The 19,779-nt window shown below is 36.5% G+C and overlaps 1 protein-coding gene and 1 non-coding gene across 2 annotated transcripts in view; both read left to right on the top strand.

The window, feature by feature from the left end:
* Positions 1 to 12,540, top strand: part of LOC117110486 (ATP-dependent RNA helicase DEAH12, chloroplastic-like) — a 14,989-nt gene extending 2,449 nt beyond the window's left edge. Inside the window, exons 2-3 of the mRNA XM_033253208.1 lie at positions 4,864 to 11,517; positions 11,862 to 12,540. Coding sequence (XP_033109099.1) covers positions 4,864 to 11,517; positions 11,862 to 12,020 — 6,813 coding nt within the window. The 3' untranslated portion in view covers positions 12,021 to 12,540. The remainder of the gene's footprint in view (positions 1 to 4,863; positions 11,518 to 11,861) is intronic.
* Positions 12,541 to 16,589: 4,049 nt separating this feature from the next.
* On the top strand, positions 16,590 to 16,705 carry LOC117110518. The gene has a single exon (XR_004445710.1). It is a non-coding gene; the product is annotated as a U5 spliceosomal RNA (small nuclear RNA).
* Positions 16,706 to 19,779: the final 3,074 nt, after the last annotated feature.

Here is a 19,779-nt window from a genome sequence, read left to right as displayed (position 1 = left end):
CTTATAGGATATATAGTTTCCGAGATATTGACTCCTCAAAAAAGGGGCGTGGTGTCTTCAAGATGTGCATACGCAATTCAACTTTGGAAGCTTATAACTTGAGATTGGTAATAGCTATCAGGGTCAAACATGGTATTCTAACTTATTTTTCGCCGTATTTCACAAATATGGCCTTAGATTAACAGTTATCCCTTCCCGTTTGAAGTTATCTGCACTCAAAGTAGCCAATTTTTTTAACGATGCAATTTTTTTTGTGATTTTCGAGGTCATCCTGCGTCCATTTGAGTGCGCATATACACTTCATATTACAGATATATTATCTAAGTGTAGTTGTCTTTAGCCACATGCAAGCGCAGGCTGATCAACTCAATTAAAATTGAATGGCATATATTCAAAGTTGGGACCAGATCTATAAAAGTAAAAAACGCCTATGTTTCTCAACAACGGATCGTCATTTGGACATTTAAAATCTTTGCTTAAATTTACCCCAGTTAATCAGATATATTAGATCTACCTATAAACCAAGTTTCAGCTTTGGTACTCAGCTCCTTCATGGTTAGATACTATGTTGAAAACTACACAATAACATAATCGGAAATCACTAAAGTTTTTAAGAGTTGGGTCATTCTATGCCAACTCAACAAATGCATATACACCAGGGTCATAGATTTTAAATTTTTTTGGACACTGTCTCATGATTAATGCGTTGCGTGAAAATCTGAGACCATCATACAGGAATTTTTTTTAAAAATCTGGTTGATTTGACATGGAATGACCCTACAATAGGTCAAAGGTCAGAATGTACCATTTCCGGTCACTATTTGAATATTGCTTTCATTAAGAATATAAACATGAATCTCCTGAACAATTTGCAATCAATTGTGAGTCTCTGTGACCAGTAGTTACCGAGATATGACAATACAAGGTCAAAGGTCAAACTTTCAAAAACCGCATTTCCCGCTATTTTGTGAAAAAAAGTTGTATTACAACAAATAGAAACATGCATATTGTAAACAATATGAGACCAAAATCAAGTCTCTCTGACCAGTGGTTATCAAGATACAAGTGTCCAAATAAACAGGCGGCCATTTTGAAAAACGCCCCCAAACGGGACTTTCCCCCCATATCTGGGAGGTATATAGGAGCTATATTTTATCTAAATTGGTCCATCTTGCCAAATCCATCGAGAAAAAAAGGTATCCTAAATTTAGTCACGGATCTCATGAAAATGACTCTACTATACTGTGCACGCACGTCTGTACAACAAACACAATACATGTCATGACCGCCTTCCTGTTATTCGTAACAACTACAGTATAAACGATGTTTTGGAAACACAAAACCATGATTATATATGGTCCTGGCATCAAATACAGTCAAAACTCCATGAATATTTTAATTTTCGCCGTGGCTAGTGATACGGTACCGTATTTCTACTTCAATTTGCTAAAGGTACGGTAAATGGCATTACGTCACCATCACCCAATGAAGTGCCAGAATGTGCGTGACGTCATTTTTCAAGACTGGCATTGCATTGCAGGTCACCCACGATGAGCGGTGAAACGAGAACGATGTACAGTTCTGGGAAACTAGAACATCAAAAAGTACAATATTGTTTGACTTAGTACTGTTATCGATAAATAGGCTTCCATTTAGTAAAGAGTTTCATTTAGCTAGGCCTATGTATAACCATTATCAAACAAGGACTGATTCCACCAAACTCTTGGCATGCCTCTAGGCCTTGCTTAAATTCTTCGCTTGGCGAAAAATCTAAGCAAGCCTGCTCGGCCTTGCTTGGATTCTGCTTTTCACGGCAGCTGCTCTGGTGACATTAAAGTGGCATAAGCCTATATCAGTCATAAACTTAGCCTAGTTTCTCCGTCATCATACCGTCTGAACTTCATAATCCCTACATCCCAAGTTTTAGTCCAAGAAGTTTGAAATAATACCACGCTTTACAATCCCACCAAAATATTCGTACAATTTGAATGCACAAAACTTTTCGTAGGGCTAGACTTCGTCACTGTTATGGTACAGAATCTAGGCCTAGATCGAGAGAATAGGTTTCCCCTTTGTGATTATTACAATTGAGTCAAATTTTTCCAATAATTTTGATGCAGACCTTAATACTGTCATAGAAAAATAGGCGTACCACTCAATAATAAAGTCATATCATTATATAGCCTTATCAAGCAAGGCATCATCCTCAGGACTTACAGTAGGCCAAGGCACTATGTATACACACACTACTGCACGTCTTTGGTAATCTATTTATATGACAACACTTGCAATAAAAAAATGTATATACTGTAAACAAGAGAATTCATACAGGCCTACTTTTACTATAAAGTGGAACCATACGCCTATTTAAGGATGACAGTAAAGTCAAACAATATTGTACTTTTGATGTTCTAATTTCCCAGTACTACAATGATCGTTTTCCTTCCACCGCTCATTGCGGGTGACCTGCAATGCCAGTCTTCAAAAAATGACGTCACGCACATTTTGGCATTTCATTGGGTGATGGTGACGTAATGCCATTTACCGTACCTTAGCAACGAAGTAGAAATACGGTACCGTATCTCTAGCCACGGCGTTTTAGATGACAGAACAACATTTACCAACCGTCTCACATCGTGCGGGACGCTTCAGCATATTAATGTGATTTTTTGATGTAACATGCATTTTGCAGAAACACATGCGTGATCATAAATTTGTCACTAGTATAAGTCTAGGCGTGATGACAAATAATCACGAAAATGTATTTAAAATTAGAAGAATTAGTTTTATATAAAAACGGTCATGCAGTAACTTGAGTCATTAGAGGTCTTTCATTATCTCGTTTCAGATTCAATTCACAGAGAGCCTTGAAGGTGCGTGCGATCATGCGCGTTTATTTTTACTGAAACTGAAGTTGTCAGTTGACATCGAACACACGCACGCAGTCAGTTTAAAGTACAGTATTTACATGAAATACTTATTTCACTGACACGTTAAAAATTGATTGGTATGGTTAATTAATACTGGTTATGGTTATGGTGGATAAAGTTGACCTCCTATGGACTCCAAAAATATAGGATCATGGTTCTTAATAGGCTATTTCTCCCCATTTTTTTGATGTATTGTTCTTCCCATTGTTTTCCCATTGATTTTTTTTTCATTAGGTTTTGTTCATTATACTTTATAAGGCAGAGAACATTATTATTTTTTTATTTGGTATTTTGTGTGTTTGATGTCAACTGACAAGTTTCTCTCTATATCAATTAATTATTTTCTAATTGTTGTAAGGTTACACTATTAAAAAGTTACAGAATTTGTTACCATTTATTGTTGTGTAGCACAACAAAAGGTAGACATTGAAATTACCAAAAACATTATAACGAGTTGCTTTACCGGTACTCAGATATTATCTTTGGCCTGTGAGCCTAACTAAAAAAAATGTTAGCTGTTTAAACAAATTAACTAAGAATCAGAGGTGTAGGAGTATAACAGGAGGTGTAGAAATAGTGTTGAATGATAGGAAAGGTTCATTCAACACATTCATTTTTTGTTTGTTAAAGTAAAGAAATGTTTGTGTACATAGTTTGGGTGCTCAAATTAAACATACATTGAAACAAGAATTGTACTTGGCTACTATTAAAACTATGTTTGTTTAATATATGTACCGGGTATTGTCAACAAACACTCCCTCAAAACAGCTTAAAAATGCTCAGATCATCTGAGCGCCAGGGGGATTCGCCCCGAAAACCACCACCGGGGCTCCGACCATGGACCCTGGCAGGAACTCTGGTGGCCCCTGGTCCGCGTTTCAAATCACACATTTTAAATCTTTCAGGTTGGTAACTATTGAACAAAATGTCGTTGCCTGGCCAATTGAATATTATTTGTTGCCTTTTTTCCCCAATGCATAGCAGCAGCAGCATATGTTTACTCACATGTTTACTCATGGCTGTTAAAATAATTTTGTTCATCACTCTGATGTATGCGTTTTATTTTTAATTTGTTATGTAGTTTTTAGCTCAACTAAGACTACCAATCTTTTGGCATTAGTTGATTAGTTGGTAGCGGATTTAATTCTAGATCTGGGTGGGGTCACCCCTACTTCACGTTGGCCCGGTGTTGTGTTTTGGCCTTCACTTTTGGAAAAATATTCATCGAATGGTTATTAATTTTATTTCCTTTAAATACTGTACAGTATATTTTTTTTTATAATTTCATTTTTACACACAAGCCAGAATAATTTTCTTCGCAACCAAATTTACCTGCAGAAGAACCAGGGTGTTAGGCTTACAGATTATAGATCATAATTTCTGGTAAAACCCCAGATCTGAGTCCAAACCATGTGTGTACATTTTTTTATGTCGGTGGACTGGCAAAATTCTTGATATAAATGCAAAATTTCTGTTTGTTTATTAAAGGGAGGTTTGTACTCGGTTACCAGCAACACATCTACAAGGCCCTTGCCAACAGGAAAGTTAATATCATTGACATGTACAGTAGTGAATACTACAAGAACTACGAACGTTTTACTTTTAGCTTTACAGTACAATGGTACCAAACACTTTATTCTATGACCCATACAGTAAAATGAAGATAACTCACTTTTAGAGATTTATGAACGAAGCCGAGATAATCATGATTTTTGTGAAAGTAAATCAATACCACTCTACGCAAATGTAAACAAACAAATAGTGAAATACTTGCAGTCCAGACTGAATATAGTGTTCAAATTGTTAGTACATGTCGGTAATTACCCCATCTATCGGATTCTGTAAAAAACCTGGAACATGGAGATCTCCGTGTTTGGCGGTCAAGCCTTGCGTTGGGCGGGCAGAGTGTTAATAAAGGTTATTTTATTTACAGATGAAAGACAAAATGCATCGCTCTCGCAGACGGAATTCTTCTGAGAGCAGGGCGAATCAAGGCAGCAGAGAAGAAAGAAGAAGACAGAATGAACAGACTCATCATGGTTACAAAGAAGGAAAGAAAACACATGATATTGATCAGAAACCTATGAGGTCGAAGTCTCGTGATTCTAGACCTTGTACCGCTAGGGCACAGGCTCAGCAATGTAAATTTGGGGCAAGATCATCTGATACTCGGGTCCGTTCTCGATGCTGGGACCCTCAGAAAACATTTAACTCACAACCAACTGTTGATCATTTTCAGGGCTTTCCAATGTCATGTGTTCCTTTATCTCAGGATCAAATAACATTTTTTGAAAACCATGAAATGAAGTATGTTGGTTTTAATCTCTTAAAAAGCAATTATGGTGAAGATACATCGAATGTAACTGTGCAGTGTAATTCCAGGAATGAAGCTGAAATGTGCAAAAACCTAATACTTGAGAATTTTGAAGTTCATGATACTGATGTAACCTCTATCAATGAAAATTCAAGTCCAAGTGGTAAAGCAGCTGAAGAACAACACAAAATGCACTCCCAGCCTAGAAAACAACAAGCAAAACGCCTAAAAGATGCAAAAATACTAGATCAGAAACGTATCAGGTCTCAGTCCCTTGATTCTAGGACTCGTGCCTCTAAGGCAGAAGCTCAGCATTGCGCATCTGATACTAGGGATTTCAAGGAAAATACAATCCCCAGTGGTAAAGCAGCTGAAGAACAACACAAAATGCACTCCCAGCCTAGAAAACAACAACCAAAACGCCTAAAAGATGCAAAAATACTAGATCAGAAACGTATCAAGTCTCAGTCCCGTGATTCTAGGACTCGTGCCTCTAAGGCAGAAGCTCAGCATTGCGCATCTGATACTAGGGATTTCAAGGAAAATACAATCCCCAGTGGTAAAGCAGCTGAAGAACAACACAAAATGCACTCCCAGCCTAGGAAACAACAACCGAAACGCCTGAAAGATGCAAAAATACTAGATCAGAAAAGCGTCAGGTCTCAGTCCCGTGATTCTAGGACTTATGCCTCTAAGGCACAAGCTCAGCATTGCACGTCTGATACTAGGAATTTCAACGAAAATACAATCCCCAGTGGTAAAGCAGCTGAAGAACAACACAAAATGCACTCCCAGCCTAGGAAACAACAACCGAAACGCCTAAAAGATGCAAAAATACTAGATCAGAAAAGCGTCAGGTCTCAGTCCCGTGATTCTAGGACTTATGCCTCTAAGGCACAAGCTCAGCATTGCACGTCTGATACTAGGTATTTTAAGGAAAATACAATCCCCAGTGGTAAAGCAGCTGAAAAACAACACAAAATACACTCCCAGCCTAGAAAACAACAACCAAAACGCCTAAAAGATGCAAAAATACTAGATCAGAAAGGTATCAGGTCTCAGTCCCGTGATTCTAGGACTCGTGCCTCTAAGGCAGAAGCTCAGCATTGTGCATCTGATGCTAGGGATTTCAAGGAAAATACAATCCCCAGTGGTAAAGCAGCTGAAGAACAACACAAAATGCATTCCCAGCCTAGGAAACAACAACCAAAATGCCTAAAAGATGCAAAAATACTAGATCAGAAAAGCGTCAGGTCTCATTCCCGTGATTCTAGGACTCGTGCCTCTAAGGCACAAGCTCAGCATTGCACGTCTGATACTAGGGATTTTAAGGAAAATACAATCCCCAGTGGTAAAGCAGCTGAAGAACAACACAAAATGCACTCCCGGCTTTTGGTTAAGAAAAAACCAAGGCTAGAAGATGCAAAAGTACTTGAAATACTTAACCTTCCACCAAAAACACAACAAGGAGAGGTAGCTCAATTAGTGACAGAACGGTGTACAGTAAAACCACGTGATATCAGAATTACAAAAGACAGAGCTTTATTAGTCTACCCATCACGTAGTTTAGCCATACAAGCTTTACGGGAAAATTATGGAGTTAAATACAAAGGCAGGTTATTGGACATAAGATTACGAAAGCGTGATTTAGACATGGAAAATACAATATTCAATGACCTTAAAGACAAGCTAAAGGAGGAGATGAATGGATCAGTGTCAAGAATCATACTTCAGTGGGATCAAGAAATTAAGGATCTTAAACAACGTATAACAGAAATAAACAATAACCGTAGACATAAGTTTGTTCCTCTTGAAGAAGCTGAAGCTATTGATGTTATAAGGAAAGATTTAACATTCAAAAGTCAACAACTTTTAAAGTTTAAACTGGAGTTAAAACAGTTTTCGGAATGCATGTTATGTAAAATCAACCAGGCAGACCAAATAGGTACAGTAGGGAAGATGAGAAATTATCTATGGCGTGAAATAAGAAAAGCAGAGAATCCACTACCTATATACGCTTACAGATGTGATATTGTCAGTGCTGTGTTTAGTCCAGAGAATAGCGCATGCGTTATTTTAGGTGAAACTGGATCTGGAAAGAGCACACAAATTGCTCAATATTTAGCAAATTCAGACATTCTAATCCCAACTGACACCAAAATTCGAATTGCATGCACACAGCCACGAAAGGTTGCAGCAATTTCGCTTGCTAAGAGAGTCGCTGAAGAGTTTGGTTGTGAAGTGGGAGATGAAGTTGGCCATATAGTTGGCTCTTTCCGGAAAACAAGTTTGAACACCGTCATAACTTTTTTGACTGATAGGGTTCTTCTTAATATGCTTTTACAAGATCCAAAGCTTGAAGATTTCTCTTGCATTATCATAGATGAAGCACATGAACGTTCTATAGACACAGATATCTTGATTGCTCAACTTAAACAAGTTTCTATTCAAAGGCCAGAATTGAAAATTGTCATAACCTCAGCAACAATTGATGAACAGATATTTTGCAAATACTTCAATAATTGTCCTTATATGAAGATTCCTGGCAGAGTGTTTCCAGTTGAGACAATATTTACCAGTGATGCTACATATGAAGTCAAAACTGATTATGTAAAAGAAGCTGTACAGATGGCTCAGTTAATACACGAGACAGAGGAGCCTGGAGATATTTTGGTATTTTTGACATCTTCTAATGAAATTGAAAGAGCATGTGGTGATCTTGCAAAACGATTGGGAATAGTGGAGGATAACGGTGATGTGCAGATACTACCATTACATGGAAAACTTCAACCACAGGACCAGATGGCTATATTCACTGAGACTCCAGCAGGTAAGAGGAAGGTAGTGTTTGCTACAAATATAGCCGAGACATCAGTTACCATAAATGGTATAAAGTATGTCGTTGATACAGGAATGGCCAAAGAGCGCCGATATGATCCGAAAAGAAACATGAGTGTGTTGGAAGTAACAATGATTAGTAAGGCATCAGCTGAGCAAAGAAAGGGAAGAGCAGGTAGAACATCAACCGGTAAATGTTTTAGGCTGTATTCAGAGAAGGACTATGATGAAATGGAATCAAATAACAAGCCAGAAATTCTAAGAGTTCATCTTGGAATGGCGGTACTTCAGCTTCTTCAGCTTGGTATTCAGAATGTTGAACACTTTGAATTTGTCCAACCACCCCAGGAAGGTGCTTTAGGAGAAGCTTTAAACATGCTAGAGTTTCTTGGAGCTGTAAGTAAAGATTCCCATGATCTGACTGACGTTGGACGTCAGATGTCCTCATTGACATTGGAGCCACGTTTGGCAAAATTGGTACTGTCATCAATTGAGAATAACATGGCTGAAGAAGGTATACTTGTTGCTGGTCTGCTTGCAGCTGGTGGTAATGTCTTCTACCGTTCAGGATCAGATGTTCAAAAACGCAAATCAGATGAATCAAAACTAGATTTTAGTAATATACTTGGTGATGTATTTACAATGTTAGATGTTTATGACGAATGGAAACGCCAACCAGAAAAAGGAAGAACAAAATGGTGCATTAGACGAAGCATAAATGGAAAAACTATGAAAATTGTCACAGATTATGTGAAAGATATCAAATCATCTTTAAAGTCTAACAATATTCTTGTCGGCAAGAGCTGTGATATCATCAATTGGAAGGATGAAAAAAGAAGCCAGTGTCTGCGCAAGATTTTACTCTCGGTTTATGCTCAGAATTTGTGCATATATAACGGACATCCCAAAGCTGGTTATACCATTGTTTTCCAGCTGAAGACTGGCATATTACACCCATCTTCATCGTTGAAATCGTTAGATGTCTTTCCGAAGTGGATAATCTACACTGAACTCAGTCGTACAACTCAAGATTTTCTTGTCAATCTTACACCAGTAGAGCATGACTGGATATTTGAAGTTGTACCTTGTTTAGCAGAATGTATTGATTTTGAATTATTAAGCGAGAATCAAGTACATGAGGAGATTGTGCATAATGTTGGAGCAACACTTATGGGTCGTATCATCGGAAAAAGGGGACAAGGGTTAAGAAAGCTTGAAGAACAAGTGTCCTTGGTGAAGAGAGTGGATTCTTCTATCATGAAAACAGTGTGTGTAATTGAATGCAACAACCAAAAAGGCACTGTAGATGTATTCGTTTCGAAGAATGTAGCAGCTGAAACATCAACATTAGTCAAGAGGACTGTTTCTGAGGAACGCTCATCCCTTGAAAAACAGCAACTTGAGGTTAATATTGGAAACTCATTGTCTGGCGTTCGACAGGTCCTTGGCAAAGGGGCTGAACCAAAATTCATTTTGATGCCAGACGATTTTAGAACTTTAGAAGTCAGTAATGTTACTGATGAAAGTTCTATATACCTATATTTTTGGCTTGAGAATGAAGATTTGAAAAACAATATTCATGATGTTTTCACCTTTCCTACTCATAGCAAACAAGCTAAACGTGGTGTCTGGGGCAAGGTTACATTTATATCTCCCCTTATTGCCCAAAGAGCACAGCAACTTTTTCCAGAAGATAATACCATGAAATGCAAAGCTGTTTGCCAAGGAGGTCAACAAATACGTGGATTAGAACAGGAGCTCGTTGCAACTTGGAAAACTGGTCCATCAAAACGATTTGCATTCATCACATGTGAAAATGTTGCTGATGCATCCCTATTGTTGCCAGCTTTAAATGGGTTAATTGTCAAAAATTCAAGAATACTTTGCAGCTTCAAAAAGAATGATGCAAGTTCTTTGTTTTTAAGAGGACTTGGGTCAGATATCACAGAAGAAGACATAGAACGTGCAATTCAACAGACTTCAGACATTACCTGCAAAAGGGTGTCAGTTCCAAGACATGCACCTTTAAAAATGAAAACTGACAGCCAATATTGTGAGGATCTTAAGAACTTGCTTGTAAAGTTTACAGATAAGGCTAGGATTGGTGTACATATTCCTCAGAAAGAAATGCATCAGCGTGCAGCCAAGGATGATACTCCACGAAGTAAACATATGAAAGCCTTTTTAAAGTTGAATCAAGTACCTGCTGACATAATAACCCAAATGATTGCTGAAGTGCCATCATTATCAAATAAAGTTGGACATCAGTTGGTAATAAAAAGGGTAGTGAACTGTAGTATCTTCTGTCCGGAATATATTTTCAAAATAATCGAAGATGAATTGATGGATATGAAAAGAAAAGCCGAGAAAACATTTAGAGCGGTGCGTATTCGATTTAATAAGAAAGCATCTGGTGTCTTTATCAATTTTCAAGGTAACAATCCGGATGATCTGATGAATGTAAAAGCCGAGTTTGTCAAGTTGATCAATGGAGAAGAACTAATGGTCGCAGCAAGTAGTAGGGTACTGAGGAAAATCAGTGGAAACTATTGGCGACAATTCTTAGATGCGGTTCAACAGACTACCGCTACACATGCATTTCTTGATCAAAGAGATAAGGTCATAAGGATATATGGCAGTGATGAAGGTATACAGAATATGAAAGAGTCCATAAATGCGTTTATCTCTAAAGCTGAGAGTAATTTTTGTGAAATTGAGCTTGGTGAATTTACAAAAGCCAAAGGTAGAGCTTTGCAGATGCTACGGAAAGTTTTTGGTCCTGATTTGAACAATTTGAAGATGAGCAGTGGTGCAGAGTCTGTTTCATATGTATTTAAATCAAGGATTGTGGTAGTTTATGGAGAATCCGATACCCAAAACAAAATCCGTGGTCTAATTAAAGACTGTCTGCAGCAAGAAGGAATAGACTTGGACCAAGAGGATGTTATTGAGGAGGATGATTGTGGCGTTTGCTTCTCACCTGTTGAGAATGATTCTCACCGATTGGAGGGATGTGGTCACAACTATTGTAAAGAATGCTTAATGAATCTACTCCAGCATAGTGTTGAGTCAAAAGAGTTCCCAGTCATTTGTCCACGTGAGAATTGTCCACAGTTGCTTTTTATGTGTGATATCAACATACTAACCCGAAGCGGGCAGACTAGAGAGAGGCTTTATGCAGCAACCCTGGATGCATTTATTGCACAAAAGAGCAACGGTGAATATAAGTACTGTATTACACCGAATTGTACAATGGTTTACCGTGTGTCACGTGATGGTGGATTATTCATCTGTCCTCAGTGTAGTCAGCAGTTTTGTACTTCATGTAGACTTGACCATCCTGGTATGACATGTAGAGAATACAAGGCTAATAAAGTGTCATCAGACAGTGTAATGGACTGGGCCAAGAAAAATCAGAAGGATGTGAAAACTTGTGTAAGATAATATATGTTTATGGTTTTTGTTTTAGGATGAATAGAATTTAAGAAATCAATTAAGGTTTTAATTTTATGTTTTCCTTTGATTTTTTCTTGCTATGTATTAACTGTTAACAAGGTGGTTGTTGTTACCTGTTGGGTCACTTCCATGACTGGTCCTATTTTTCTTAACTTAAACATATCCACTGCCTAAAAAGAAATGTGCAAGGCATTGTATTCTTGATTTAAGATTTGTATGCCTCATATATACATTTTAAAAATATACTTGAGCAGCTGAAGTTAGAAAATGTAAGACAACATTGTAATGAATGTACATTTATATTCTTCATTTTTAAAAAATAGAAATGTGGTGCCTTGATTGAGAAGAATGGTGGATGTCTGAAGATGCATTGTACTAAGTGTCATAAATCTATGTGCTGGGTTTGTTCTAAGGTATTTGATACAGAACGCCAGTGCTATGATCACCTTAGAGACGCCCATGGTGGAATTTTTGACCATTAGGCCTACAAGCTTTGATAATCGAAATTGAAACTTTTTTATGGTTTGAGCCAACAGTAAAATTCAGTTACCATAAATGATCAAATAAGCGCTTGTGTCAAATATGTATCAATGTCTCTAAATCGCAGTGCAACAAACCTTTGTACTTGGCAAAAGATTTTTAACTGCAGCCTTATCAAGTGTGCATTTTCGCCAACCTGCCATGATGTTGTCATCTGGACAATGAAACAACTGATTTGACATGAATTAAAACTACTGCATACAGTACTAACATATGCTTAAGTAAAACATAATAACACTATCATTTTTATTATGCTCTGCTCTTGAAGTAAGCACCATTTTTGAATGTGACACACAAAAGTTTCTAAAAGCATTAGTGACGCTGCACTTATTTGGTAATTTTTGGTACCCTAATGATGTTTTAAACATCTACGGTATATTCTCAATAGTATAACAAAGTACACTAAAATTCTTTTCTCTGAAATTAAAGCAAGCATAAGTTGATTTGAAAACATTTATGTATGTGCTATGCTTCAAAGTAGTCACCTTGTGAAGAATGTTATTTCTGTTCTGCTTACTTATTTTATATATATTGAAGCATACGTGGATTGGATATCTTTTGATCATCACCAACATGTTATATATATATATATATATAGTACTTAATTGCTCATTTAATAGCCATATACCAGTGCATTATAAAATTTCAATAAGTCACAGATAATAAAAAAGTGTATATTGTTTATAATTAATAAATTGGGTATAAGGTATATAGTTAATGTATTGAAATGATTTTGTAACTTGAATGGTCTTTGATACTAGGAGCAATATGACATTAAACATAGTATACGCTAGCTGAATAATAAGTATTCTTTTCGTAATCTAAAAATTATGCTTTAGATCCATTGTGAATTAATCTGGATACAAAACCTGAAGGTGTTCCAGTTATTGAATATACAATTGGATGTACAGTTATACATTGGGTATACAAGTAAAAATTTAATAATATATTGGGGAATTATACAGATTTTAACTTGGAATATAGGCATAAAATTAATAAATTGTGATCAATTTTATAAAATCAATAAATTGGGAGGCCCATAGTTGAAATATTGAAAACATCACCAAGAGAATTTTGTTTATACTGTAAAATGTGCTGTAAGGCTAAGATGATAAAATCCCATTATCATTAGGCAAGGTACTTACTATAAATTAGTAACGGATTGATTGATTGATTGATTATTGTGAGTTTACCAGTAACATGCTTGTCTTCCAGTCTCAGGGTTCTTGGATCAAGTCCCCAAAAAGACACCATGGTTTTTTACTCTTGACTAAAAATAACTCATTTAGTTTATAGAGGAAATCATCTGTTGATTTAATACAAGAGTTCTCTTTTGGCACACGGTCGGCCGGAGATTCACAACCATTCATTTCCAAAGAAGATATAATCTACAGTACTTTTAAATGTGTTTCTAATTAATTCCCCAAAAACTTGTTAGGATTGGTTTTCATTATACACACAGGCCTATGTATATCATGTGATGTATTAAATATTATTATGTGTGTGCTGCACGTGCTTTACTTGACTGGTTTTCACTGAACACCTTTGATGTATAAAATTGAGCATAGATAGACATCTCCATCAGAGATATATTATAACGATGATTTGAGTTTAAGAAAAACAGAAGAATTATCCTGTTTCATTTATAATTCCAGACATTTTCATAATGTATTGTAATTTACTGTATTACTATTGTAATTTCCTATAGCATGGGATAGATTACCAGTAGAGGTGATAAGTAGAATTTTTCGCTGTTACATATTCATAATTTCACTTTGTTATAAGATATAATGATATAATGTACCCGAGACAACTTTCAGAAACATTATAACTCCATTGTTTCAGACATAATTTAGTCGTGAATCCAGGGTGTGCAAAAGGGGCACTCGGCATCCCCACCCCAATGGCAGCCGGAAATAAAGTCATTAACCGAGTGTGAAGTGAAATAATTTAGATTGGTAAGGGAACTCCGCAAAACCTTGATCTTTCTCGAAAATAGGTTTTGGATAGCCACCTTTGCTAAAAAAATTCTGGACCCGCCACTGAGGAATGAATTCAATGATTCAGCACATATAAACCGAGTGCATGACATTTTTAATAATTTTATTTTTTTGTCTTCTGAAAATAATTACTATAATATTAATTAAATTGAATATCGAATACAGACAGGAACAGGTGTTAAGTTGCCTTATTATGTAAGTTTGTGCTTATACAAAGAATAAGAACTGGCCGGTAGGCCAGATGAGGGTACAAGTTTTTCGACAGGGGACCTACCACCTCGACTCCACTGTGGTTAGACTGGGACGCCAGAAAAAATTGTAAAAATGTAACACTCGATGCACGGAAATGGCACTCTTGGACTAAGTGTTGTAATACTATTTTATATAATTTATATTCGGTACACTCTCGACTGTCTTAAAAATGTGGACCTCTTCCGATTTCAGAAGGGTAGAAGGATTACCTACGCAGACATCACACCCAAAACCCCTCCCCCTTCCCCCGGATACATGCCTAAACTTTTTTTAACGAAGGTCAACTGCACATGACGCACGCATTGCACCTTCGATACAACCCTGCCAGGCTGCCAGTAATTGTTAATCCACAGGAACCGTTAAATTAAAACTTCTCGTGAATGACTGTCCCTGCCAACAGTATCACACCGATGCATAGGCCCTAATCAATTTACGTCATGACGATCTGTTTTCACCTTTGCGTGTCGTTTCTAAATTTCCGAAAATGTTAGTATAAAATGTACACATTTCCCTGGTATACAAACAGATCATAGACCATGACACTGACCTGTTGGCAGGCCGGCAGCTAAGAGCGCGGTGGGGGCAGGGGGCATGATCACCGGTTACATTTGTGTGCGCCCCCACCCTCAAACATGAATATAGGCCTATCAAAGTAGTAAAAAATAACAAATGAGCAGCAAAATATAGGGGCCTATTTATAATTTGTATGTTTCATCATGGAGGTATAAAAAAGTATACCTCCATGGTTTCATAATGTATAGGTCTTTACAATTATTAACAGTTATTATTCTAACCTCGAAACCTCAGCAATAAAAGGAATGTAGTCTTTAATTAGGTTTAAAGTTGATGCTGGTTAGTTAAGGCCAGAATCGCGCCAGTATCGTACTTGGAGGGTTGCATACCGTACAAGTTTCAAAATAAACGCGATAAATTTTAAGGTTTTTCATTAAATTTCGTTAGAAATCTAGCTATTTGTTCACAATTTCACAAAATATTTGTTGAAATAATATTGTATTGTACATATTATTATAAACATGTATTGTATTAAAATTGAATGTGACTGTCGAAGTAAGACCCTTTAGAATTTGAGAGTGCAGCCATTTAGTGGGAATTTTGAATATTTAAAACCTAGTGTACCTCTTTTTTCGACTTTTCCTCCAGTTTTTAAGTTGTACTCTAAAATGCGGAAAACTATGGAGAGCCCTAAACCGTTCCCGAGTTTTCGTCAAACACCCGTTTTGTGTCTTTGATGAGTGATTCCAATTACCATACCTTGTTTTGTGTGAACCCTTACTTGGTGCCCTCTCAAAATATTAATGTCATCCCTACAACAAGCTACGGGCCTACCTCTCTTGATATGAAGAATGATTAATTATTAAATTATCCACAATAAAGGAAAGTTTAGGAGCTCCTCTAGTATAATAGAGTACAATATTATCGTCGCCCTCTATAGTTAGCTACTTATGCATATTCATTAATGTTATTATGTGCATTGTCACAAATATACAATCTATTTTGCAATTATATTGTACTACAATCGATTGTATCATTTGATAATATTACAGAATTATAATCATTTATAACATGATTTAATTAAAGTGAGAAAACAACATCATTCCAATACGATAGAATATATGATACATATACTTTATAAACCGCATGCTGTGATCATGACCCAGCGTGACCACTGCTTGGGTATTTACCCAAGATCTTGGGTATTTTGACTTGGGTTCTTGGGTATTCCGTTCAAATCCTTGGGTATTTTATTTTTTGCTAAGAAAATTAAATATTTCTGTCGTAGAGGAAAAGTTAAGAAGTAACAAAGTATATGTCAGTCCAATCAAGTTAGCAAAACTCAACGAAGCGCACATAACATTGACTGTTAATTACTATAATCATGGGTTCAGAATTGTTTATTTGTGATTTGCGTTGCCATTGATCTTACCTAATTAATGCATTACATAATAAAACTTGATCACTGGTAACACTGGCCGACTGAGGGCGTATTGTTCTATCCGTGTATTATCACCTCATGAATATTAATTTTAATAATTAACACAAACAATTACAATAAAAAATGGTTTATAAATTGAACGAAAAGGGAAACTATACATGCGAAAAACACGTATTTTTCCAAAGTTAATGCATTTTCAGGAAGCTTGGGTGATTTTGGGCAATTTTTGCTGAATCTTGGGTAATTTCGACCCAGTCATTGGGTATATCAAAAATTGTGAGTGGCCACGCTGCTGTGAGTCTGTGACGCTCTGGTTTCTCTGCATCACGCATAAACCTTTCGCCTTTTACTAAAGATTTCCGTGCAGAGGAACACTCATTGAGTTTTAACTCGATTTTTCTTAGCCCTGTCTTGCGAGATTCTTAGCCCTGTCTTGCGGGATGTTAAAATCGTAAAAATACACATACAGGTCAATATGTCCATCTTATGATAGCTTTTCTCTATGGAACCATAAGATCTCCTGGATTCGTAGTTTAGTTTCTAGAGCCCACAGATTGTGTACTTTTGATAAACTTCAAGCAGAGCTTAGTAACATTAGGAAGTTTATGTCTTGGAATGGGTACCCTAAAAGTTGTTAATATTGTACTTAAGAAATTAAATGAACCTAAATGTATAGATAGGCCTACTGATATTAGCTTGATTAAGATTTGGGTTAGATTGCCTTATCTAGGAAAACCAGGTGAATTCATTTTACATAGAAGTTTAAATAAGGTAAAGAAACACTTAATTAAAAAGGTAAAATTCATAAATTTATGGCAGTATAAAAATGTTTCTCATTTTATATCTATAAAATATCAAACCCCTAAGGAGTACAGAAGTTCTGTTGTCTATCATTTTAAATGTCCAGGCTTTAATGATTATATTGGAAAGACAGATAGGTGCTTAATAATTAACTAGACTTAAAGTACATTCTTCACGATCTGATAGTGTTAAAAACTGCGGGGGCATTCCAATATGTTTTAGGCTTCAGGGTATACTTGAAAATGATAATTTCGTCTGTAATGTAATTGTAATAAATTAGGTTTAATATTTTATAGTACTAACATTATTGACAGCTCCCGAAACTAGTCTATCCTATTGTTTAAAGAAGTGTTATTTAATCTCAACACGATGGTGTGCATTTGAATACTTGGAGTATGTATTATACTTTCTTATCTGAGATTGTAATCAGTGAACCTTTCGGTATACTGTATTTAAAGCAGAACTGTCGAATTTGTCATAGCGCCCCCAATCATACTTATAATGTCCCCCCCCCCCACCTATAATCGGGGTTGCTATTTGGCCTTTTTGACGGCCAGATTCCTCAAATCTGGCCGTATAAAAAATTGCCTGGCCGTAACGTTTGAAAAGTTACGTCCAAACTATATTTGGCCGAATTTTTGAAAAGTTTAAATTTTTTTTCAATATAGGCCTAATATAACGTAGACTTGTTTTGGATATGTTGTGTTTGTTAGCTTAAATTCTATGTTTGATTCTAATTATGTACCTTTTGTTTGTATTTGCACTTAACACTTAATCTAGGCCTTATGGTACACGGACCCCTAGCCGATTTGATATATATATATATATTATATATATATATATATATATATATATATATATATATATATATATATATATATATAATTTAGGCCTATATGAAGTTTATACTCGTTTAAGCTTTATGAGGACAGTTCAATGCAAGTTTGTACCATATAGGGCCTATTGTGTGTCATTGTATATGTACCATCCTAGTGGAGGTTCTATCTCTTTTGAATATAAATTAAATACTGTAGGCCTACTTTAATAAATTTATTATTGCCCACTTGAATTGTATAGGACTAGGTCTGCAGTGTTCTGTAGAGCGCCATATAAATCCTCGATGTGATCATTCTGGTCCGATGGCCACCTCCGATTTCAAGCAAGCGTCGCAGATTCTTCGGTTACTCTGGAGTTAGGTTGTATATATGAGAATGAAGAAGATAATTCTGATAGCAACATTGATTTATTGCTTTAACATTCAGAGGCGAATTTAGAAAGTTTACATAAAAAAAGTATTAAGGTTTTCATAGGTTTGTTTTAACGCCAGTTTGTGTTACCTAATGTAACTTTCATTCTAATTAAGAGAGCCACGGATTTGCCAATAAAAGGCCCTTAAAAGTTTTGCTATAGCATAATTACCAACCTAAGAGATTTGAAATGCGTGAGTAACTACACCATTTGGCTGGGGGAGGGGGTCGGGGTCCATAGGCGGAGCTCCACTGGGGTCGAGGGGGCGTGGCCCCAGGCGCTCTGACGATCTGAGCATTAAAGCTGTTTTAAAACGATTTGAGGGAATGTGTGTTGACAATACCGGGTACATAAGCAAAAATATTTTGAGTTTCAATGTTATTGAGCACGAACTATGTTGACCTAAACGTTTCACTGATAAATTTTTAGTAACGCGTCAGTGAAATAAATATTCACGTAAATACTAAGTACTCTCTAATGACTCCAGTTACTGCATGATCGTTTAAGTTTTTTAATAAAACCAATTTCTTTAATTTTAAATACATTTTCACCTGAATTTATGATAATTCGTTATCACGTATAGATTTGTGCTAATGCATGACAAATTATGGATCACGCATGTGTTTCTGCAAAATGCGTGTTTCATCCAATATCACTTTGAAATGCGAGACCGTCCCGCGATGCGAGACAGTTGGTAACTATGCTATAGATCGACTACAATGTACCTTAATAATTAATACATTTAAATCAACCTTAAAAAGGTGATTTTAAATAGCAGAGGCGGACTTAGGTTTGGGGGGGGGGGGAGGTGTGAAAGAAAAAAAGAAAAAAAAGAAGGAAATAATTGATCGCCTAAACGCATCAGAGGTTATTTTCCGGCGTCTAGAAAACAAAATTTCCTCCAAGATGGTGTTATCTTGATCTTCCCCCTTTTCTCCCCTCCCGCTCCCCTTTTCGGCCCCGGCCCCTCCCCCTTCGGACATTTCTGGATTCAACAAAAGAACATTGTCGTTGTGGAATGATGTGAACATGTATATCTACCATGAAGCGCCTCTTTACGGCTGCTAGGTAGTCACGGACCACGCCCATACGCAATTCAGCACAATGACGCTGCAAGTTATGGGTTATTCTCCTACCTTTACCCTTTTTTATAGGCTATTTAATACTATGATGTAGCTGGAAATGTATTTTAGGGTGATAACTAAAAGAAGAAAAACAGTGGAAGTTTAACATTGTTCTGTGTATATAATTTGAATTTCTCCAATTCCAAACGAATGAAATCTGATTTTCGTATAATTTTTGTAGTATTTCAAATGAATATGTACCCACTGTTGTCTTCTAATCGGATAATCTGGCCGAATTTTGGCCGATATCGAAAAAAAGTTTGGCCGAATTTGGCCGTGAGATGGCGTGTGTTTGGCCGTGAAGCCTGTCGACTATCTGGCA

Source organism: Anneissia japonica, unplaced genomic scaffold, assembly GCF_011630105.1.
Source record: "Anneissia japonica isolate Jap-2015-1 unplaced genomic scaffold, ASM1163010v1 scaffold3040_len1308831_cov196, whole genome shotgun sequence".
NCBI lineage: Eukaryota > Metazoa > Echinodermata > Crinoidea > Comatulida > Comatulidae > Anneissia > Anneissia japonica.
Note: the sequence above shows the minus strand (reverse complement) of the source record. Positions and strands in the feature narration are given on the sequence as shown.